Source organism: Lagenorhynchus albirostris, chromosome 16, assembly GCF_949774975.1.
Source record: "Lagenorhynchus albirostris chromosome 16, mLagAlb1.1, whole genome shotgun sequence".
NCBI classification, from domain to species: Eukaryota; Metazoa; Chordata; class Mammalia; order Artiodactyla; family Delphinidae; genus Lagenorhynchus; species Lagenorhynchus albirostris.
Genome location: NC_083110.1, coordinates 36,351,449 through 36,376,359, shown reverse-complemented (window position 1 = coordinate 36,376,359; position 24,911 = coordinate 36,351,449). Strand labels below are relative to the sequence as shown.

The 24,911-nt window shown below is 41.4% G+C and overlaps 1 protein-coding gene and 1 pseudogene across 2 annotated transcripts in view; both read left to right on the top strand.

The window, feature by feature from the left end:
* The window catches only part of GLUD1 (glutamate dehydrogenase 1), a 40,360-nt gene extending 32,731 nt beyond the window's left edge, over window positions 1–7,629 (top strand). Inside the window, exons 11-13 of one of the 2 annotated variants that reach the window (XM_060127149.1) lie at window positions 674–765; window positions 5,293–5,355; window positions 6,264–7,629. In XM_060127149.1, coding sequence (XP_059983132.1) covers window positions 674–765; window positions 5,293–5,355; window positions 6,264–6,383 — 275 coding nt within the window. In that variant the 3' untranslated portion in view covers window positions 6,384–7,629. The remainder of the gene's footprint in view (window positions 1–673; window positions 766–5,292; window positions 5,356–6,263) is intronic. The other variant, XM_060127150.1, reaches the window with a different exon arrangement.
* Window positions 7,630–10,941: 3,312 nt separating this feature from the next.
* LOC132507528 (large ribosomal subunit protein uL23-like) lies at window positions 10,942–11,458 on the top strand (annotated as a pseudogene).
* Window positions 11,459–24,911: the final 13,453 nt, after the last annotated feature.

Sequence of the window (24,911 nt, the reverse complement as noted above, 5' to 3'; positions counted from 1 at the left end):
CTTAGACCAAAAATATACAGTTTCTTTATAGGTATTCACTATATTAACTCTCTGGAATATATTTATATTCCAGTGTTTATTCTGCAAGTATGTTCTGGTTCCCAGAACCTAATCTGTAAGTTAATAGTATAAAGAGTATCATTTTAAACCAGGAGCTCCTGTTGATACTCATCCATTTCTATCTCAGGTTGCGTTTGGTAAAGCCCTATCTATTGTCAAGAATTTTCTGAGTCTTCTGATGAGAATACTGTTTTGTCTTTGACTAGAATAGGCTCCAGAGTTGACACTAGAATTTTCCTCAAGCTGAAATAAGACCAAGACCTCCAGCTGAGCTTTACTGAGCCCACTCTGAGAATCTGGGTGAAGTGTTCCATCGATTTCCATTCCTTTTTCCCTCAGCATTTTCTTTTTAAAAGAGCCAAGGAAAATCCCTGCTAATGGGTGTTATGGAAACAGAGCAGTGACCTAAATTCACATTTATATAGGAATTTGGCAAAGTGCTTTTTACTCCTTTTAACTGAGATTTAAGTGAGTAACCCTTTTATGTTATTAGTGTTGAAGGTTTTATGTCATTAGTGTTTGGGGCTGTGGATATAGTTTGGGACTACTTTTGTTTCTACTTCGTTTTTTTTCTACTAGCAATATCATATCTTCATCTCTTGGCTTTTTATAGTGTCTGTTCAAGAGAGTTTGGAAAGGAAATTTGGAAAGCATGGTGGAACTATTCCCATTGTACCCACAGCAGAGTTCCAAGACAGGATATCGGTGAGTGTGCTTGTGGCGGCATCACATACGCTGCCTGCTCTCTTCTTTAGGTCAGGCCAGCTGTATTAAATGGGATTAAGGCGTGGTAATCAATGACAGTTACATGACTTCCTCTTTCCTTACATTCCAAAAATGGAGTAAGAATCTTAGTTTGAAATAACTCATGTTCTGCTTTTGATACTTTTACAATACAGATGACTCAACAAGTGATTCTAACATAATGGTGAAGAGTTATTGTGTATTTTAACTATTTTAAGCTTTAGAGAAATGGAAAGAATTGAAAAGTAAACATTAGATTGACCTATATAAAAAATTGAAATTACTGTATGGACACAAATAAGAGTCAAAGAAAATAGATGAGAAAAACGATTTGTTGTTAATTAGCTATTGACAGGATATATTAATACACATCACAAAGAGAATTTCTTTACCAGTAAGTAGCAGGCGACATGAAAAAAATCAGAGGAAGTCGGCCTAGAAAAAAAATGTTTAACCTCGTTGTTAAAGAAATATAAATTAAAATAAGGATTCTTTAATGTATTAAACTAGCATAAACAATTAATGGATTTATACTCACCATGTCTGTTGTGAAGCAGTTGTACCTTTATTCTGATGACAATGCAAAAGACTTATTAAAGAGTTCCTGCCCTTTGACACCTATAATAACATCACCTCTGGGAGTTAATCCTAAGAAAACAATTTTAAAGGAGAGGAATGAGTCCATGCATGATGTCATTGGAACTGTGTTTGCAGTCATTTTTAAAATTAGGTTTGATTTTACACTCCAGTGTGCGTGTGTGGGGGGCAGGGAAATGGCTAAGTGATAATATGTCTTCTTATGAAATATTCAGTCATGGGAAATAATTTAAGACTATATTGCAAAATGGGGAAATGTTAAGGGTTTTGTTTTGAAGGAGAAAAGATGCTTTTGCCACTCCGGGTAACTCTCCTCAAAGAACCTTCCTCTTTCCCAGAACCGTGTGTCTTAGTTCTGGTCCCTCCTTCTGGAACACCCAGACCCACTCCCTGCTTGAGTATCACATCTCAGTGGCTTTTCCTGAAAGTCCTCTCTGACTGCCAGCATTTCATCCATCCTTCCATCGCAAGTCACTTAGTGCGTTTATAGGCCCTGCTGTTGCTGCGGCTTTAAGATGGGATTCTTGCTCCTCCCTGTGGTCGCCCCATGTCACAACACACGCCTGCCACATAGTCAATCAGACTGAAACGTGGAGAGGGAGTGAAGAGGACAGCCAGTTGGTTAGGAAGACAGAGCCATGATGCCTTTCATTTTTATCCTTTTTTAAAATAATCTTTGCCCAGTGTATCAGTCTTCCAGTTTTCAAATGCTTTCGGTGCTTCTAATTTTAGACTTTAATGCTATTTCTTATCTCTTAGTGACTTACTTATTGCAGGAGTCTTGTAATAAGTGTCAGTTGAAAACCCAGTGTTTTCCCCCAGCTCCTTGCTTTTAGTTTCCCCCTCCCCAGCCATGCTGTGGCCCTTCCAGGACCTACATCATTGACCTCATTATCTTTTCACTGTCCTTCATCACACCTGTCTTCACTTAAATTCCATTGACCATCATTACAGTAACTCTGTGGCCTTGTTTTGCTTCATCACACTCCCTTGTTAACACCTGAACCCTGATGAAATCCAGCTCTCTGCCCCCTCCATTCCTCCGCTATAGCAGGAGGCCCTGCTGACTCTTCAAACTTAAAGTAGGCTCTCAGCTGCCCAGCAGTTAAACTACTTTTCCCTGTTCCATTCATTCTCTCATTCTCTTGGTTAATTATATCAATATTTTCTCCTTTTTTCTCTCCCTGCACTCCAGTTCATGACCTGGTATCTATTCACAGAAAAGTGAAGCAGTCAGGGAACTTCCACATCTACCCAGCTCCTGGTATCTGTACCCTGTCTTGTACTCTTGAGCAACTCTTTGTGCTTCCATCTCAGCCCGAGTCTTGTTCTGGGCGTTGGATGGCCTGTTTTCAGTCTCTCAAATGCACTGCTCAAGCAAACCTTCCCCTTTCTCTTGCATCATCAGTTTTCCCTCTATTCAGTCATTTCTATCAATGTAACAAATGCTGCCTTAAAAAATATAAATCTTAATCCCACTTGCCCTTCCAGGTCTTGCTATTTTTATTTCTCGTATAGCAAACCTCCTTAAGAGTTGTGTATACTCTGTCCCCAGTTCTTCTATACTCAAACCTCCTATTCTGCCCACCACTTCACCAAAACTGTTCTTGTCAAGGTAACCAGTGGTGGCAGCATCGCCAAACCTAGCGGTCATTTTTCAGTCCTCATCTTACTTCACTGGGCACAGGTGATCACTCCCGCTGGAAATATTTCTTAGCTTCCAGGACACCACATCCTCCTGGGTTTCCTCCTGCTTCACTCGCCAGTCCTTCTGCTGATCCTTGTCATCCCTGTACCCTGTTAACGTTGGAAGTCCTCAGTCCCTGAACCACTTCTCAGTCTGAATTCAAAATTTTGGTGATCTCACTCAGCCTCATGGTTTTTTATATGCTGTCTCCTCTAACTAGAATATAAACTCCAGGAGAACAGAGAATTTTCATTATTTTGTTTTCTGCTGTGTCCTCAGTACCTAGAAGAGTGCCTGGAACATAGTAGGTACTCAATGAATGTTTGGTGAATGAATGAGTGGGTGAAAGGAATAGCAGTATTCCACTTGTAAAGCAAGTTTTCCTGTTCTTAACTTGGTAGAACAAAACAAAGCTTAACCCATATGTTTCTCTTTTTCTTTTTTTAAGGTTTTTAAAAAAAATTTTAATTTAATTTATTTTTTGGCTGTATTGTGTCTTAGTTGCAGCGAGTGGAGGCTACTCTTTGTTGCAGTGCGATGGCTTCTCTTACTGCGGAGCATGGGCTCTAGGTGCACGGGCTTCAGTAGTGGTGGCACATGGGCTCAGTAGTTGTGGCGCATGGGCTTAGTTGCTTCACGGCATGTAGGATCTTCCCAGACCAGGGCTCAAACCTGTGTCCCCTGCATTGGCAGGTGGTTTCTTAACCACTGCACCACCAGGGAAGTTCCATATGTTTCTTTTTTTTAATTTATTTATTATTTATCTTTGGCTGCGTTGGGTCTTCATTGCTGCGCATACGCGCAGGCTTTCTCTAGTTGCAGCAAGCGGGAGCTACTCTTTGTTGTGGTATGCGGGCTTCTCATTGCGGTGGCTTCTCTTGTTGTGGATCACGGGCTTTGGTAGTTGCGGCACACGGGCTCAGTAGTTGTGGCTCGCAGGCTCTAGAGCACAGGCTCAGTTGTGGCGCATGGGCTTAGTTGCTCCGAGGCATGTCAGATCTTTCCAGATCAGGGCTTCAACCCATGTCCCTTGCATTGGCAGGCAGATTCTTAACCACTGCACCAACCAGGGAAGTCCCCCATATGTTTCTTAATTGATATAAGTGTTACAGAAATATACTTTCTTAGATAAAGTTCAGCATATATAAAAAGTGGCTCACCAACAACAAGTTTTTATTTGGCATATCAGGATGTGTTTGCTAGCTATATATATCATATTAAGAGTGGTGGTGATAGTTATTTGTCCTAACTTTAGAAAGCAGTCCAAAAAACAAATTAGAGGAAACCATTGAAACAAACTGACTTATAGAGATAATTGGCAAAGGAAAGAGAGGAGCTGATTTGGTGGTCAAAGATGCTGGGTTATATCCCAGCTCTAAAAATAGCTACCTGGGGACTTCCCTGGTGGTCCAGTGGTAAAGAATCCACCTTCCACTGCAGGGAACATGGATTCGATCACTGGTTGGGGAACTAAGATCCCACATACTGCAGGGCAACTAAGCCCGTGGGCCACAACTACTGAGATTGCACACCTCAACTAGAGATCCCATATGCTGCCAACTACAGAGCCCACGGGCCACAACTAAGACCAGACACAGCCAAAAATAAAATAAAATAAGTAAAATTAAATTTTAAAAAAAGCTACCCGTAACTTTGGCCAACTTCTCTGGTTGTCAGTTTCCTCATCAGAAGAATTAGGGTGGTTAATTATGAGCTGCTAAGATCCCTCCAGCTTTAAAGTTTGTGGCATTGCTGAATATACAGGCAGGATTCTACCCCACAGCTGCTATTGGAGGTAGCTGGATTCTTTTCGGTGCCCTGTGTGGTGTGCTGGGGAGCGGAGATGAATGTACCCTGACACCGACAGGGTAACATGTTGTTGCGGTCTGCATCTCAGATGGTTGGTTGATCGGTGCTGAGCCCACTACTTGGCCTATGTTTCTTGGTCCATACTTTCCTGTGGTGTTTTACCATGATATTAATTTCATGAGTATTTGTTTGCTGTCAGATATAGTGAAAACTAACTTATGGTTAAAACATGACTACTTAAATAGGTATCAAGATACTATACAGAAATTAAGTATATCTTTCCTGAAAGACAAAAAACAATTCTATCCGGCTGTATATTGACTTAAGAATCCTTTATGCTCTTATAGGTGAAGCATGTCTTTATGGTTTTGTTAAACTATTCTTCTTCCTAACAGGGTGCCTCTGAGAAAGACATTGTGCACTCTGGCTTAGCTTACACCATGGAGCGCTCTGCAAGGGTATGTACACAGATGCTGTTTGCGTTTCTGGTAGTTACGTGAAATACAGCTCAACGGTGTCATCTCAGCTGCCAGATTGTGTGTGCAGTGACAGAAAATAGCGATGTGTTTAAATGTTCCAAAACATGTGCTTTTTCAGTCTTAAATGATGGGCGTTGTTTTTAGGATCTTCCGTATGTTTTCCAGACTTTGGGAAATAATGCCAAGTTAGAAGGAATCATGTTTAGCTTAGTCAGCCAAACTGGGTTGCAGCCTAGTGCACCACTCTGTTACAGCTACAGGAAGCTACCTTACTACATAGAATCTGGTATACGTGAAAGGTTTTTGGACCACTTGATCCTTATTTCAAAGCCTTAAGCACAGTTCGAGTCCAGTTTTCTTAATTTCTTTTTGAGTTCAGATTCTATCCACTTGGCGTCAAGTTGAAATAGCAGAAGCAGATACTAATTTTAATTTTTTGAGATAATTAGCATACCATAAATTCACCCTTTTAAAGTATATAATTTAGCAGCCTTCAAGTATGTTCACGAGGCTATGTAGCCATCACCACTCACTCCAGAACATTTTCATCACCCCATCCTTAGTTCATTTAATTACCACAGTGTATATCAGACTTGCTCCAGATTACAGGATGTCTAAAGGGCACAGAGATAACTCACATCTTAAATTCTAAGGAGCAGCATCCTCCTGTCATCTAAACAGTAATTTGTATTAATTCCAGAGAATTAGTCCTTCCTGACTCGAGGTTGTTTCACTGCCTGAGTAGTTTCTCTTTGGCTACCCAAGTCCAGTCCTGAAGTGGTACTAGGGTAACTTGTACCAGGCTGTTATGTGCCTTGTGTGTTCATGGCCTGGCTACTTGAGTCAGGGTCACATCCCATCTCCACATCACATCTCCTTCATTTCAGCAAATCATGCGCACAGCCATGAAGTATAACCTGGGATTGGACCTGAGAACAGCTGCCTATGTCAACGCCATTGAGAAAGTCTTCAAGGTGTACAATGAAGCTGGTGTGACCTTCACATAGACCGGACCAGACTGCAGCTGACTTCTTCACTACCCTCTTCACCTCTTCATCTGCAGACCTATCACAAGTTTACATGTAACCACAGAAATCTCTCTCTCATGACTTAATAGATAATGGACACCATTCTCAACAAGTCAATCCAAATCAGCCCCTTGAGAAGAAACGGTAGGGGATCATAAATAAGCTAATAAGTGACAGTAGAAATGAGCTATGTCAGAGAGCCACTTGGGCACTTTGCCTTTAAATAATAAAGTCGTTTCCCTCTGCCTGTGCTGCCTTGTTCCATGGCTGTTTCCCAGCACAGTCAGCTGTAGCCCTGGGAAAAGCACCTTTTGTCCAAGAGCAGTCAGTCACTTGCCACTTCAGCTCTGGACAGATCTATCAGGTGCTCTGACACATTTAAGAAGCAGGTATATGGCATTTTCATGAGGTAGCATGGTCCTCAAGTGAGTTATTGGTATTTTACATCAGCAAAATAACTCAATTTTATAGGTTACAAACAAAAAAAACTTTCTCTTTATGCATTTTATTCTTTTAGAATAAAATAAGTACATGCTGCTGTAATAAAATTGCCTTTAATCACTTAACAAGCCTAACCTTGACTCAAGCAGTGAATGCCTGTAAACATAATGAAAAAAGCTAGTATTTTTATAACATAAAACAGTATCATTTATAACTTGTCAATTGCATATTGTCATCCAGCAAAAATAAAAAGCCTGGTAGAGAATTAAGTTATCTTCATACCTGCAAATGACGGAGGCTATTTTTGTTAAGACTGTTGGAATTTACTAACCACAATTATGACATATAGTCCAAAGAATGCAGTAACCTCCTTATCATGTTAATTAATTGTCCTCTTTTGAAGATCTGTTGTGTTGATTAATTGAACAATAATTCAAGTAGAGTGCCCCAGAAGAAAACCACGTGGGCCCCTCTGGAGTCTGGCTGGCGGCTCTGAGCATTGCCAGTGGCCCTGGCTCTTTGTCCTCATTTAGCGGCCTCATCTTCTGCACACGGCTTCATTCCCAGTGGGCTGGAAACAACCTGGGGTTGTGTTTTGGGAGTTGTTTGGCCAGGGCCTTTTGAACAGTGGTGTCCCAATGAAGTACTAGATATTATTTATGTAAGAATTAGCTTTTCTTTTTTTTTTAACAATAATATCCTTTCAGAAATTTCTAACTACTTTATAACTGCATGACTTAACCTGGTGACAAAAGCAGTTATTAAAAAGACTACCTTTTCCAAAGCTTATGTTTCTTTTCTGTGTTTTTGTATTTGATGTATTTGTCTCTTTTAGTAGATAAAACTATAATTGGGTTTCTGAAATTTTTGAAACCACCACCTATATAACATTTCTTTCCACAATGTTTTGAGCTGCCAAATTTTTTTTTTTTTTTTTTTTAGCAGTATGCGGGCCTCTCACTGCTGTGGCCTCTCCCGTTGCGGAGCACAGGCTCCGGACGCGCAGGCTCAGCGGCCATGGCTCATGGGTCCAGCTGCTCCGCGGCACGTGGGATCTTCCCGGACCAGGGCACGAACCCGTGTCCCCTGCATCGGCAGGCAGACTCTCAACCACTGCGCCACCAGGGAAGCCCTTGAGCTGCCAAAATTTTATTCCTTGAATTCTTTTGCTTTTCATTCTATGAAACAATATCAATGGCTATTCTTGGGGAAGATGTTCTATTGCTTAAAGCTGATATACTAACATAATTTATATACCTTTTTATACATAGTACTTTTTAACGAAAGAAGGTTTCATTGATTATGGTCCATTTTTAATAATTTAGCCACGAGATGTAAGAAGACAATACTAACTGTAATCAACAGAAGTAGATTCTAGACGTGATTCCACCCGCTTACACAGCTGCCAGATCTGAAACATAACCTTCAGCTGGACTTTGTGTCTGTTTTGTCCTGATTCTGCCTTTCCATGGTTCTGAGCATCGGGTCAAGGAGTAGACATACAAGCCCATGGCACCTAGCCTTCCTGAGCACAGTGATATCTACTTGCACTCTAGATGGAACATTAAAATAGGGGAGAGGGACTTCTGATCCCACGCACCACAACTAGAGGTAAGCCCGCATGCCGCAACAAAGAGTCCATGTGCCGCAACTAAGACCCGACACAGCCAAATAAATATTTTAAAAAATGAATAAAATAGGGGGAAAGTGATGTGAAAGCAAGTTCCAGAATATCTGGAACAGTACCAGGTGGGTCAGTAGAGTCTAGTCATGTGAAAGCGGGATGATAAATCTTAGTGTGGTCTTTGGCTAACATATTGGGAGTATTTATAGTGGTGTTTTAAAGACATGCATTAATGGGTGTTATTGATATTGTCAGAAAACTGGTATTGTTCATACTAGCTATATAAAGGCAACACAGCACTAGTGTGTCAACTTTGGTTCCTGGAGTTTTGAGTTATAAGAAAATTCTGGTCAATTACTCTTGGTTTCACTGAAATGTTCTAATTTATCTGCTTATAAAATTCTTTTTAAAACTTATATATAATACTCTAAAGTTAATTGTTTCTGAAATAGCCACAGATGGCTTTTGTAGCACCTATTTAACTGTTGCCTCAAACCCCTACACCAGAAATGTGTTCTAATCACCCCTTGATGGTTGAAGTTTAGGGAAGTTAAAAAAAAATCAAGTTTTAAGAAAGCCTGCATCTTAATTCACAAGCTTTAAGTAAATTACCTATTCCCTAAACATCCCTGGCAGGCTTTCTCAGCCCTGCTACGTGTAAGGCCGTCAAAGCATGGCACATGAAGAAAACTACATCTGTGAACCTTGCACAGAAACCTCTGCAAAAGTTTTATTTGTAATATGTGTGTTTTTAATTTTTTTCACAACTCTTACTGGCTTTTTTTTGCTTGTTTTTTTAAATCAAAGCTTACACATAGTGTAGACAGGATTTCTCAACCTCAACACTGTTGACGTTTTGGCCAGGTAATCCTTTGTTTGGGGGACAGTCCTGTGCATTGTCGGATATATAGCAGCATCTCTGACCTCTACCCATTAGAGGTCAGCGGCATCCCTAAGTTGTGACAATGTATTCAGATTGCCAAATGTCCTGTCAGGGACAAAGTCACTCCCTATTGAGAATTACCGGTGTTGAGAGCCAAATAGTTCTATAAGGCTTACTGTGAACTATAGTATTATACTGGACTCCTAACACCTATGAGGCTAGTATTACCCTTATACCAAAGCCAGACAAAGTATTACCCTTATACCAAAGCCAAAGACATCACAGGAAAAGAAAATTACACACCAATATCCCTTGTTAACATATATATAAAATAGTTAAACAACAAGGTCCTACTCTATAGCACAGGGAACTATATTCAATATCCTATAATACCGGTCAGAATAGTCATCATTAAAAAGTCTACAAATAGGGGCTTCCCTGGTGGTGCAGTGGTTGAGAGTCTGCCTGCCAATGCAGGGGACACGGGTTCGTGCCCCGGTCTGGGAAGGTCCCACATGCTGCGGAGCGGCTGGGCCCGTGAGCCATGGCCACTGGGCCTGCGTGTCGGGAGCCTGTGTTCCGCAACAGGAGAGGCCACAGCGGTGAGAGGCCCACAAAAAAAAAAAAAAAAAGTCTACAAATAATAAATGTTGGAGAGGGTGTGGAGAAAAAGGAACCCTCTTACACTGTTGGTGGGAAAGTAAACTGGTGCAGCCATTATGGAAAACAATATGGAAGTTCCTCAAAACTAGACTTGCCATATGATCCAGCAATCCCACTCCCGGGCATATATCTGGACAAAACTAATTCAAAAAGATACATCCATCCCTATGTTCATAGCACTACTTACAATAGCCAAGACATGGAAACATCCTAAATGTCCATTGACAGTTGAGTGGATAAAGAAAGTGTGGTGTACAATGGAATATTACTCAGCCATAAAAAGGAATGAAATAATGCCCTTTGCAACATGGATGAACCTAGAGATCATCATACTAAGCAAAGTAAGAAAGACATATACCATATGATATCACTTATATGTGGAATCTAAAATATGACAAATGAACATATCTATCAAATAGAAACAGAACAGATTTGTAGTTACCAGAGGGGATAGAGGAGGGAAGGATTGGGACTTTGGCATTAGCAGATGCAAACCAGTATATATAGGATGGATAAACAAGGTCCTACTGTTTAGCACAGGGAACTATATTCATTATCCTGTGGTAAACCATAATGGAAAAGAATATGTGTGTGTGTGTGTGTGTGTGTGTATGTATATGCATAACTACGTCACTTTGCTATACAGCAGAAATTAACATTGTAAATCAACTATACTTCAATGGAAAATTTTTCTAAAAGAACACTGCAGGAGAAAAAATATATCCTGTAATAAACCATAATGGAAAAGTATATATAACTGAAAAGTATATGTATTGCTGTACACCAGAAAATAACACAGCATTGTAAATCAACTATACTTCAATAAAATAAAAATATCCCTTAGTAACACAGACACAAAAATACTAAGAAACCAAGTCCAAGCTCAAGTATCATACATACATCATGACCAAGAATTTCTCTCAGGAATGCAAGGACGGTTCAACATAAGAAATCAATCTGAAACCTGTTCCACGAAGGTGGCAGCAAAGGCGGAAAACGAAGCCCCTGCCCCTCCCAAAGCCAGAGCTAAAGCAAAGGCTTTGAAGGCCAAGAAGCAGTGTTGAAAGGCATCTACCGCCACAAACACTGCCATAAAATAAAAGATCTAGCCATCACTCACCTTCCAATGGCCCAAAACACTGCAGCTCAGGGGGCAGCCCAAATATCCTCAGAAGAGTGCCCCTAGGAGAAACAAACTTGACCACTATGCCGTCATCAGCTTCCCCCCTCACCACCAAGTCAGCCATGAAGAAAATGGAAGACAACACACGTGTTCATTGTGGATGTCAAGGCCAACAAGCACCAGATTAAACAGGCTGTGAAGAAGCTCTGACATTGACATGGCTAACCTTGATCAGGCCTGATGGAGAGAAGAAGGCATATGTTTAACTGGCTCCTGGCTACAATGCTTTGGATGTTGCCAACAAAATTGGGACCATCTAAACTGAGTCAGCTGGCTAATTCTAAATATAAAAGTTTTCACTATAAAAAATCTAATAAACCCATTAATTGAATAAAGGGGGGGGAAAAACCACAATCACTGTGGAAAAAGCATTTGACAAAATTCAAGACCCTTTCTAAACAAAGGACATTTACGAAAAACCCACAGCTAACATCATACTCGCTGAAAATTAGAAAACTTCCACTGAAGAGGAACAAGATTCTTGCTTTCACCCTATTCTACATTATACTGGAAGTTCTAGCCAGAGTATTTAGGCAAGAAAAAGAAATTGGAGAGGAAGAGAAACTATTTTGCAGGTAACATTCTACATATAGAAAATCCCATAGAACACACACACACTCTACTGGAACTAATAAACAAATTAAGCAAAGTTGCAGAGTACAAGACCAACACTCAAAAATAAATTTTCCTATGCATCAGCAATGCACAATCTGTAAAGGAAACTAAGAAAACAATTCCATTTACAATAATATACAAAAGAAGAAAATATCTGGGAATAAGTTTAAACAAGGAGTTGAAACCCTTATAAAACTACAAAACACTGTTTAAAGAATACCTCAGTAAATGGAAAGACTTCCCATGATTATACATTGGAAAACAATATTGTTAAGTTGGAATTACTTCTCAAAGCGATCTATAGAGTCAAAATTCCAATGGCCATTTTTGAAAAAAAACAGAAAATCTGATTCTGAAATTAATATGAAACTGCAGGGACTTCCCTGGTGGCAGAGAGGTTAAGAATCTGCCTGCCAATGGTCCAGGAAGATCCCACATGCCACAGAGCAACTAAGCCTGTGTGCCACAGCTACTGAGCCTGCGCTCTAGAGCCCACAAGCCACAACTACTGAAGCCCACGCACCTAGAGCCTGTGCTCCACAACGAGAGAAGCCACCGCAATGAGAAGCACATGCACCACAACGAAGAGTAGCCCCTGCTTGCTGCAACAAAACTGCAAGTGGCTCCAAATAACCAAAACAATATTGGGGAAAAAAAAAAAGCAACAACAAAAAAACTTGGAGTTCTCACACTTACATTTCAAAATGTAATACAAAGCTACAGTAATTTAAACAGTGTGGTACTGACTGACATACAAACATTTGGACCAATGGAATAGAACTGAGAGTCCAGAAACATCTATGGTCAACTGATTTTTTTAACATTGGTGCCGAAACCATTTGTATTAGTTTCCCAAGGCTGCCTTAAAGTACCACAAATTGGATGACTTAAAACCACAGAACTTTATTGTCTCATAGTTTGGGGGGCTATAAATTGTCAGCAGGGCCAGCCATGCTCTCCCTGAAACCTGAAGGGAGAATTTCTTGCCTTTTCCTAGCTTTTGGTGGTAGCCATCAATCCTTGGCATTCTTTGGCTTGCAGCTGCATTACTCCAATCTCTGCTTCTGTTGTCACATGGCCATCATCCGTCTTATGTGTGTCTCTTATAGGGACAACAGTTATATTGGATTAAGGGTACACCTTACTCCAGTATGACCTCATCTTAACTAGTTACATCTGCAATGACCATATTTCCAAATAAGGTCTCTTTTTCAGGTACTGGGGGTTAGGACTTAAACATATCTTTTTTGGGGGGAACTCAATTCAACACATAACACTATCCAATGAGAAGAAGACTAGTCTCTTCAACAAAAGGCATTAGGACAACTGGATATCTACGTGCAAAGGAACAAAGTTTAACTTCTTCCTCACTGCATATATAAAAATTAACTCAAAATGGATCAAAGACCTAAGTATAAGAGAGAAAATTGTAAAACTATTAGAAGAAACCATATTGGTAAATCTTCATGGCCTTGGATTTGGTAAAAACTTATTTTTTTATTTCAGTTGTATTTTCAGTTCTATAATTTCTACTTCATTCCTTTTTATAATTTCTAATTCTTTATTTGTATTCTCTATTTGATGTTGATCTCATACTTTTAATTCTTTAGATGTGGTTTCTTTTAGCTCTTTGAACATGTTTAAAATAGTTGAAGTCTTTGTCTAGTAAGTCCATCTTCTGAAGTCTTAAGTTTCTATCCCTCCCCCCCAATGGGTTATAATTTCTTTCCTTGCATATCTTTGTTTTGTTTTTGCTGAAAACTGGACATGTTAAATAATATAAAGTGGCAACTCTGGAAATCAGATTCCATACTCCTCCCCAGAGATTTGTTGTTGTTGAGTGTTTAGTGACCTTTCTGAACTAATTCTATAGTCTGTTTTCTTTGTTGTGTGTGACCACTGAAATTTCTCCTCAGTTAGCTTAGTGGTCAGCTAATGATTGGATAGAGATTTCTTCAAGTACCTAGAACCAGTAAGTCTCCTATCTTTGCCAAGACTCTGTCTATGCTGGGCCTCACCTTCAACACTCAGCCAGGCAACTTACATCTTGGCCTTGGTTCTCACTTCCTGCTTGCATAAAGCCTCAGGGTTAGAGATGAGAACTTCAGGCCTTCTCAGGTCTTTACTGAGCTTACACACATGTGCGTGGCCTTTACTGAGCCTCACACATGTGCATGGCCTTCTAGATTCCCAGCAGTATGTTAGAATTTTCAAAGCCCCTAAGGATGTTTTATTCCCCAGTTTTTCCTTTTAAGATTTTTGGTTAGCCTATTGCTTGCTCACACTGTTATTCACCACCTCACCTCATACTGCCTGCCACCAACTTAAAAAATTACCTCTAAACGTTTTATAGCAAACAGTCCCAGGGAAAAGCCTTTTTGCACTAGGGGAGCTTCTAGTCCATACAAATAAAGACAGCCTTGCAGTGGGGTCTTCCTAGGAGCCACGAGTCAAGTCAAATAATGACATTTCTCTGGGAATAAGGCTTTGAAGAAACACCTACTCTGTTCTCCTATTTCCAGTAGCTGCCAGGCTGTTGGTTTTCACTGTGATTGTGGGTTGTTGGTGTCCAACATTGTACTGCTCACCGCAGGACAGGCCAATAAACTGAGAGACGAGTTGCTGGGGCAAGCAATAGCAACTTCATTTGGAAAACCAGTAGATCAAGAAGATGGTCGACTCATGCCCCAAGAACCATCTTCTTGCCCAAGTTAGAATTCAGGCTTCTTTAATACTAAAAGGGGAGGGAGTAAGGTCAAACATATCCTGGTTTCCATGAGCCTCCAGAGGGGATGTGTTAATTTCTTCCTCCCTGCAGTCATTCACAGGTGAGCCTGGTCAGGATGTTCCCTGTGAGCTAAACAAAGGTATTTTAGCTTAATGCTCATTACCTGGGAGGCAGAGTTCCCAGAGATGGGCCCGTTATGTATAATTTAAGCTCACAGGCAACATCCCTTCAATAATTAGCTTATAATATAATGCAAAGTTTCTTAGCTATTACAATTCCCCATTGTCAATGTCCATTCCAGTCTTGTGGGAAAAGGGATGAAGACTGCTCTGGCTACTTCCAGAGGCTATGAATATTCCTTAGAATCTTTAGTCCTTTTTTATCTACAACTATTTGAACCTGATAAAACTGCTTAGCACTTTTTGTCTAATTTGTAATTGAACTTGGGGTTTTGGTTCCAGTTCCCAATACAAATACTAAATTCCTGTGCTATTTATTTAGACAAAATTAAACAAATTGGTTGACCCTTCTCCAGCTACAATGAAATTCCCATCTACTTCATTTGGATGGGCAGACCTGTTGGAGGCAAAGTCATGAACAAAGATTAGTATAGTGCCCAAAGTTTCAACATAATTGGCAACTGCTGCTGGGTCTTTTTTTTTTTTTAAATAAATTTATTTATTTTTGGCTGTGTTGGGTCTTCATTGCTGCACGCAGGCTTTCTCTAGTTGTGGAGAACAGGGGCTACTCTTCGTCGTGGTGTGTGGGCTTCTCATTGTGGTGGCTTCTCTTGTTGCAGAGCACAGGCTCTAGTCGCCCAGGCTTCAGTAGTTGTGGCACGTGGGCTCAGTAGTTGTGGCACATGGGCTCAGTAGTTGTGGCTCGTGGGCTCTAGAGCGCAGGCTAAGTAGTTGTGGCACACGTGCGTAGCTGCTCCGCAGCATGTGGGATCTTCACAGACAGCCCCACAGGGCTCGAACCCGTGTCCCCTACATTGGCAGGCAGATTCTTAACCACGGTGCTACCAGGGAAGCCCAACTGCTGGGTCTTTTACAGCATTTATAGATTCTCGCCTAGGCAGGCATCTGGAACAGCCTACCATACAATATTTCAAAGAGGCTTAATTTTTTTAATTAATTAATTAATTTGTTTGGTTGCACCGGGTCTTAGTTGCAGCTCGCCGGCTCCTTAGTTGTGGCATGCAAACTCTTTAGTTGTGGCACACATATAGGATCTATTTCCCTGACCAGGGATCAAACCCAGACCCCCTGCATTGGGAGTGCCACCAGGGAAGTCCCCCAAAGGGGCTCAATTTAAGCCTAATTCTGGAAGCCATTGATCTGTAGCAGGGCAACTGGAAAGGCCTTCTCCCAAGTTAAGTTGGTATTCATTTTCTCAGTTTTTCCTGTTGATTGTGGTCTCCGGGATGAATGTTAGTTCTAATGCCTTAATCCAAGGCCTTAATCGGGATAATTTCCTTAAGGAGGGCTTTAACCAATTACAAGATACTGATTTTAAAGACTAATAACTTAAAACTGCCATACACAAAACAAATGGTCCACAAAACATTTTCCTTTCCTGATGAAGGTTTTACCATGCCTTGTTATCATTAACCAGTCTTTTACTATTAAACTTAAATGGCCAGTTGAGACAAACAGTTTTTCTGAGACCCTTCTTCCACCACTGATTAAAACTGGGGTGGCCGGGATTGGGGATAATACTCATTTCACCTTCTAAGCTTTCTGTGCAGACTTGGTGACCTTGCCAGCTCCAGCTGCCTCCTTGTCCCCTGCTTTGATGACACCCACAGCAACCATCTTTCTCATGTCACAATCAGCAAAACGGCCCAGAGGAGGATAGTCAGAGAAGCTCTCAACATACATGGGCTTGCCAAGAACCGTATCAATGATGGCAGCATCACCAGATTTCAAGAATTTGGGGCCATCTTCCAGCTTTTTTCCCAGAACGATGGATGATCTATCTTTCCCTTCAGCTTAGCAAACCTGCAAGCAACGTGAGCTGGGCGGCAATCCAGCACAGGTGCATATCCAGCACTGATTTGGCCCGGGAGGTTCAAGATTATTACTTGAACAGGAAAGCCAGCTGCTTCCACTGATGGGTCACAGTCACCAGCCACTATGCACATCTTTGACAGACATGTTCTTGACATTGAAGCCCACACTGTCCCCAGGAAGGGCTTTACTCAAAGCTTCATGGTGCATTTCAGCAGATTTTACTTCATTGTAACATTGAGTGGAGCAAAGGTGACCACCATGCTAGGTATGAGAACACCAGTCTCCACTCCACCCACAGGGACAGTACCAATACTTCCAATTTTGTAGACGTCCTGGAGGGGCACACACAAGGAATACACCAGCTGGTATTTTGACAAGTTAGTCTGTGGGAGAAGTGATCCTCTTGCCTCAGAGGATATATTTATAGACTAGGTGTCCCAGTGACCCCCCCCCTTTTTTTTTTTTTTTTTTTTTTTTGCGGTACGCGGGCCTCTCACTGCCGTAGCCTCTCCCGTTGCGGAGCAGAGGCTCCGGACGCGCAGGCTCAGCGGCCATGGCTCACGGGCACAGCCGCTCCGCGGCATGTGGGATCTTCCCGGACCGGGGCACGAACCCATGTCCCCTGCATCAGCAGGCGGACTCTCAACCACCGTGCCACCAGGGAAGCCCCTCCCAGTGACCCTGTTTAATGGTATTCGTATTGGCCATGTGTTTTTGGCCTTCTCTGGGGTGCGGTTAGCACACACTTCTGGTCTCACCTTTCAGAGACCTGTGGGGAAAGAGCTCTGTCTCCTTTCCTGGGGCTTTCATGAGTGCCATCCGTAGGCTTAATGTGTGTTCTGGTGGGACTCTGATGTCAAGCTGTTCTGGTGAGAAACTTCAGGGTGAGGTCTACCAGAAAGTTAATCAACTCATTCCCCACTGTCAGTTTTCCCCAGGGCTCCTGTGAGGAATTAGGCGCCTCAAGTCCAAGGGAGCCCCTGGACTGTTCATTCACCAGAGTGTTTCTCTCTTTCTACCATATGAGAGAGGCTCTCATCTTTTGTTTTTCTGCTTATGTTTTAGCCTAGGGCCACCTGTTTTCTTCCCCAGTGGTGACTTACTACCAAAAAAGTGGTGTTTTGTTTTGCATCTTCTTTCTTCTGTTGTTCCTATTGACTTTAAAAGCAACATCTACCAGTTGAAAAGGGTTCATTCCAAATGCACCATCTAATCTTTGCAACTTTCTCCCGATATCTGAGGCACTTTGCCCTCACCAAAAGGTCAAATTTACCATTCTAATATTTTCAGGGGCCTCGGGATCTGCATTAGTATGACATCTGTACACCTGATAAATCCTTTCCAAAAATTCAGAGACATCTTCATTTGTTTTGCTGAATTTCTTGAAAATCTCTTGCTTTGGTTCTCCTTTTCAAAGCCCTGCCAAGATGCACCAGTAACTAGTTCTCTAATAAGGGCATTCTGCCCTCACTGCAGTCCCAATCTGGTTCAGCTGAGGGACTTCAGCTGCCAAGTGGACTTCAGGTGTAGAGGATCCTCCCTATTCAGGAGGGTTGCAACCTTTCCAATTAAACAAGCCTGAGAAACCCAGCGGGCAGATCATTTGCATTTAGGTTACCTATGAGGTAATGGGGGAAGGGAAATTGCCATCCCCTGGGAGTGGCTCCTGGCCCAAATTGGGTGCCCTGTTGGTTCTTAGATGGTGATACCAGACCATGTACCTGAGCCCCAAAACCTAACGCACGATTTTGTAATTGATCCCTTGAAGGAAGGGAAGTCCTGAGCCCCAGTGCCAGGAATTGGGGCTGGATAGGAATGGAAGGTGCTGGAGGAGTTGGATATATTGGCCAGGCTGGGACAGCTAGCTCAGCTGTAGGAGTTACAGTTGGAAGCAACATATCCTCACTCATTCCCTTTTTATTTTCCCTGATGTAATAGCATAAATGCTTACACATAAAGGATTTCATCATTCTTCCCCACTTCTTCACACAATAGCTATAGAGTCATTCAAAAGCCACTGTAAAACCATAAATAGCAAGTGACTGTCTCTAACCATTAAAGGGATGCCTTTATGCTTTGGCATCAACCAACTGGGATTACTGGAATGCAACTGAAAAGAAACTTGGTTACTGCTGTGACATACAACAATTTATGATAATTACTAAAATTATGACTGATACCATTTACCAGGATATACCAGAATTTTAGGAGTTCCATATAATTTCTAGAATGTGTATATTAATAACTTTTACCCATATGATACAATCTAAGAAGTTTTATCATCACTTATTTGACAATGCTTCCCACATGATTTAACATATCAAATAAGCCTAATTAGTTTAATATTCCTCTCTCTGAGATAAAGAAAACAAATAATTTGAGGTGTTATAGGGACCCTTGGGAAAACCTCAAAGTTAGCTAGAGGTCAAATGAACTTCATTTAGAATTTGATCTTTGGGAAGTTCATCAAAAATATCAAAAAGTTTTAACCAGTGATAAAAGATCTCAATGGCAAATACAGATCACTTAAACAATTACCAAAAGCAGTTCAATATTTTAAGAAAACTTTGTCCTCTTAGAAAACCAAATTCAGGTTTTATACCACTTTACCTTTAAAATTTGTTTTCTTGGGCTTCCCTGGTGGCGCAGTGGTTGAGAGTCTGCCTGCCGATGAAGGGGACACGAGTTCGTGCCCCGGTCCGGGAAGATCCCACATGCCATGGAGCGGCTGGGCCGGTGAGCCATGGCCGCTGAGCCTGCGCGTCCGGAGCCTGTGCTCCGCAACGGGAGAGGCCACAACAGTGAGAGGCCCACGTACCGCAATAAAAAAAAATTTGTTTTCTTAAATTCAGTCTTATCTTAGCCAATCCCTATCATGCACAAAAAATTCTTTCAGTGTTCCTCCTCCAAAAACCTTCCACAATTTTCTGTATCCATATTAATCTGTCCCTCACTTTTTCCATTCAAAAACAGCCAGCTCTAAAACAAAACCACCTCTTTCCCTTTAACAAGATGCGTCTTCATTCCTCATACCTTCTTTGCTGAAAACACACATCCTACATCTTGCACGCTGAAATGCTCCCTTTATAATTCTTAACTTTAAAACCTTAATCTCTAGTGAAAAATCAAGAAGTAATTGTAAAACCGTCAAACTAGCATTTCCTGATTGACAAACGTATGCTTTAGTCTTCCTCTTCCAAGAAGGCAAATGTAGGTAAATTTAGACCTGTCCAGCAATTAATGTTCTAATATTTTATCCTATTTGAAATGACCCAGAGAGTCAATGAATTCTCTTCATTTAACTTAGTTTAGTTTCAAGTTATGAAAATCTAGAGAAACTATTTTAGATAGACCTTCCCCAAACATAATTATTCCTATAGAGTTCACCTAAAACTCTTACCTCATATACCTCTATTTTATTTAGTTAAAATCTTTGTCATATTATTATCCTCTCGCTGACAAACTTTGTTAACAAGAATAGGTATTGGGACTTCCCTGGTGGTGCAGTGGTTAAGAATCCACCTGCCAGTGCAGAGGACATGGGTTCGAGCCCTGGTCTGGGAAGATCCCACATGCTGCGGAGCAACTAAGCCCATGTGCCACAACTACTGAGCCTGTGCTTTATAGTCCGTGAGCCACAACTACTGAGCCTGTGTGCTGCAACTACTGAAGTCCATGCACCTAGAGCCTGTGCTGCACAACAAGAGAAGCCACCACAATGAGAAGCCCATGCACCTCAACAAAGAGTAGCCCCTGCTCGCCACAACTAAAGAAAGCCCGGGCACAGCAACAAAGACCCAGTGCAGCCAATAAATAAATAAATAAATTTATTTAAACAACAAAAAAGGATAGGTCTTATTTGATTTCTAGCAAACTTAGGTACAATAACAGCATTATACTTAATGTTGATGACTCTAAAGATATGTCTGTGGAAATCAAACCAACAAGCTTACGCAAACCTTAATACCAGATATTAGTTCAATACTGAGTATTTCCTAGATCACATGAACCCAGAATTCATTCTAGCTAGTTTCTTTTATATTTGAGTATTTACATAAGTGCTTAATTTCCTTTAAGCCAAATAAAGAGCTCTTTTGCACATTAATGTTGGCAGTGCTACACATCTATAACATGTACAAACACACAAACACAGGGACCTCACAGTTCCCATTCCAACATTTCAGCCATGAATCAAGTACAACAATGTAAAACTAACCAGTTACAAAAGAGGTTGGATTCAAATTGGGTTTCTGGCAGATGGGACAAGTCAAGATCACCGGCTGATGGCTGACGGCTGATGGCTGAACTCTTTTTACTAATATTTATTTTGCTTCTATTTCTATTTGTAGCTTTTGGTGATTTTAGGAACCAAGTGGAACCTTCCTCTTCTTCCTGAGAATGCCCCACTCTTAGATAAGAACAGAGTTTTTTGGTTTGGTTTAGTTTTTTCTGTTCCTTTCCTCCATTTAACATCAGTAAAAGTTTTAAATATCACAACTGATTTGGCTGTAAATGGAGAAACAGTACCAAACAAAATGAAATGAAAAACCCAAACGACAAACAGAAAATCTCAAATAAACCCTCAAGTTTGGTCTTGGGGTTTTATATATACCAACAACACAGGAGACCATAAACAAAGTACTTAACACAGCAAGGAAAGCAGTACATGGTGCACAGGGTCCCAAGAGAGCCCTGCCTAAATCCTTTGTGCAGATCCTAACAGGTACTGTGGCCACACATTGTTACGATGAAGTATCATCTTTCTCTCGCCCACGGGTTCATAGCTGTAATCAGATCGCTTACCCAAAACGAGCCTCAGAGGACTTCAGGGATAATTGAAACGTTCTCCATTTTTAAAGACAGAAGTTCAAGACAAACAAAACACAAACTGCGCTCACAAATGCTAGCATCCACGGGAACAAACGAACCAGTTCACAAATCAGATATAAGTCCGACAACTCCTTCCTCTCCCCAACAGTGCACCCCACTCAAATACAAAACAAATTGGCTTATTCTGGAGAAAAAGCCCCAAACAGAGGAAAAAGTTCCCGGCTGTACACACCGGAGCAACTTACCCTACTGTACGGAGCTTGTTGGCTCCCAAACGTCGATTTGTTGCTCCAACTGTCAAGCTCTGGGGAAGCCGGTGCCACTTTGGGGAATTTTGAAGGTAAAGATCCTCAGGACAAGCTGTCCCGGCAGCTGCTAGGGCCTTACCCCCAAATTCCCCAACCAGGGCTGGCTAGCCACAAGTAACAAGGCTCCTGGCTGGCTGCGCCCAAATTTGTTAAGAGTCCAAGCTCGTGCTGCTCACCACACTACAGGCCAATAAATCAAGAAATGAGTTGCTGGGGCGAGGAAGAGTGACTTTATTCAGAAATCCAGCAGCCCAAGAAGATGGCGGCCTCACGTCCCAAAGAACCATCTTGCCTGAGGTAACATTCAGGCTCCTTTTATACTAATAGCGGAGGGAGTAGCGTCAAACACTTCTGGTTTCCATCAGCCCCTGAGGCGATGTGTTAATTCCTTCCTCCCTGCAGTCCTGCACAGATGGGCCTGGTCAGGATGTTCCCCGTGAGCTAAACAAAGGTATTTTAGCTTAATGCTCATTACCTGGGAGGCAGGGTTCCCTGAGGTGGGCCTTTGTGTATCATTTAAGCTTACAGGCAACATCCCTTTAGTGATTAGCTTGTAATAGAATACAAAGGTTCTTCCCTATTACATTGGTTTTCAAGGCTTACAGTGGAGCTGGAAAGGTGGGGCGGGGGGGGGGGGGGGGGGGGGGGGATGAGAAAAGAATAGGGCAAGTTAAAAACATTACAAAGCTGCTGTTCTTAAAAAAAGATTGTTTTAAATTTGTTTTATGTAAATACTCCCTGGATTACTGTAAGCCTTTGGTTAATTTCCAGAGTTCTGAAAAAAGTTGATTCTGACCATATTTTTGTCAGTTTTCTCATGATTTTTATGGAGAATTTTTGGAGATCTTGGAGAAAGTCAGCGATTTTCTTTGACATCACTCTTGCCTGCTTCTTATAACATGCTTAGAGTCTGGGGTTGATGCCATGCCCCTCACTGCACAATACACACAGTAAAAAGAAAATGAGAGATGCAAGTATCTATTTTAGAACAGCACACTGCAAGGTGACGTTAAAGGAACGTGGGAGTGCTTCTCCAACTCTCTGTGAAGGAGGTCCGGTTTTTTTGATTTTGGTTTGTTCCTTAACCTCATTCATCATGACATGTGGTGCTACTTCTGCTCCTTCCTGTGACTAGTTCACATGCAACTTACCGAACAAGTTCAACAACCAGAACTGGTCTATACCCCATTTGACAAGAATTCTCCACTGATCACACTCTAGTAGGTCCAGGAGATGCCCAATTGCTTTAAGAGTTTCTAAACACTGTGTTTCTTTACTTCCCTTGTTGCCAAGTGGCAATAAAGTTTGAAACCAGCAAACTTTGAGTAGCACTTAATTAGGAAGCAATCTTCAATAAGCTGGTATGTGGCCTCCACAACCACATTTTAAAACATATGTATTGGTTTTCTCTTAAATTCAAGCATCATGGAAATACATAATATAAAAAGTGAGGATTCCTCATATTCTCACAGAGCTGAACACTTTTAATATTTGCTATATACATGCTACCAGTTTTCTTCTATTCTTATATGTTTGCTTTGTAAAAATGAACTTATTCTACATACATTTCACAAACTATTAACTTATTTGTACATGTTCCCTAATGATATATGTATATTTTCCTCCTTAACAGCCAGAGTATTCCATTTCATATAAATGTGATAAATGTTAACCAGTCGTTAGGTGGCCATCTAAGCACAAGTCCCATTTTTCAAGCTAAAGCATTATTAATACACTAGAAGTAATAAGTGTCAACTCTAAACTGTCAAATCTAACAAGCAGAGTAAAGCTTGCCATCCAAGTAATTTCTGATTATCATTTTAGGGTGTTTCCAATCTCTTGCTATCATTAATATGTCAGAATGTATCCTCGCCCTTCAGGCCTCTGCCTGTACACCCAAAGAATAAAGTCTGGTAAGAGGAACTGCCATCCAAAGAGGCTGTTCTGGTCACTACTCTGTTACGGCCTATCTAGGAAAAGAATCTAAAAAAAGAGTGTATGTATTTCTATAACAGAGTCACTTTGCTGTACACCTGAAACTAATACAACATCATAAATCAATTATACCCCAATAAAACTTTAAAAACAAAAACCCTGCAGAAAGTAAAAAAAACTTCATTTGCCTCCTAAAATTTAAAAAAACAAACAAAGAGGCTGTTCTGGTTGACACTGCCACCCACAAACCACATTCTATTTTTTTTTTTTTTTTTTTTGTGGTACACGGGCCTCTCACTGCTGTGGCCTCCCCCGTTGCGGAGCACAGGCTCCGGACGCACAGGCTCAGCGGCCAAGGCTCATGGGCCCAGCCGCTCCACGGCATGTGGGATCCTCCCAGACCGGGGCACGAACCTGTGTCCCCTGCATTGGCAGGCAGACTCTCAACCGCCACACCACCAGGGAAGCCCTCCACATCCTTTTGAGTTTGGGTCTGGATTGGGAGAACTCAAAAGTCATCAGAACCCAAACCAAGATATAAGGTCCATATCTAGCTGGACAATAGCGAATGTTCCAAGCCAGAACACTGGATATTCCTGGGCCGTTCAGAAACGTGTGAAGCCAATTCTGAAAGAACTCCAGAAATGTGGGCAGCAACTAACTCATTCCACAAAACACCTTTTCTTCTAATTTCCCCTAAGAACAATAACTTCCAGCAGGATAAATAAGCAATGCCATATCTTTACAAGTCATTTCCTTTTTCTTTAATCCAAAATGTTAAGCTAAATGCTATTCAAACATGTTTAACTTTAATGGTACTGACTCACTCGTGGCAGGAAGGAGAGAAGAGCAGGCATTCTGACCCACTACCGCCAGTTAGGCCTAACCCAAGTCTCTGAGTGGAGATCTGACAGCAGCTCCAGCAGCCAACAGGCAGTGGACTCGGTTTCTCCATGACCTGATTCTGTGACTGTCCCGCAGAAACACTTCTCTGAAGCCTCTTTCAGAACATGAAGCAGCTCAACCTGCCTGAGCCTGCCCAGCTAACCCCTCAGTCAGGTTGGTCTGTTATCATCCCTGATTGCTGTAAGAATATTTCAAGGAAAACGCAAAGAACACATAAGCTGAACTGTGGTCCTCCCTTGGGATGTCCTTGAAGCACTGAGGTGTCTGAAAGCTATGTATAGCTGCTGCGAAAATAGGCTTTTAAGAAATGTAGCACAGACACTAACAGTTCTCAAGAGCTCCTTGCTGACATAAGAAGTCATAACGTGAGAGCAGC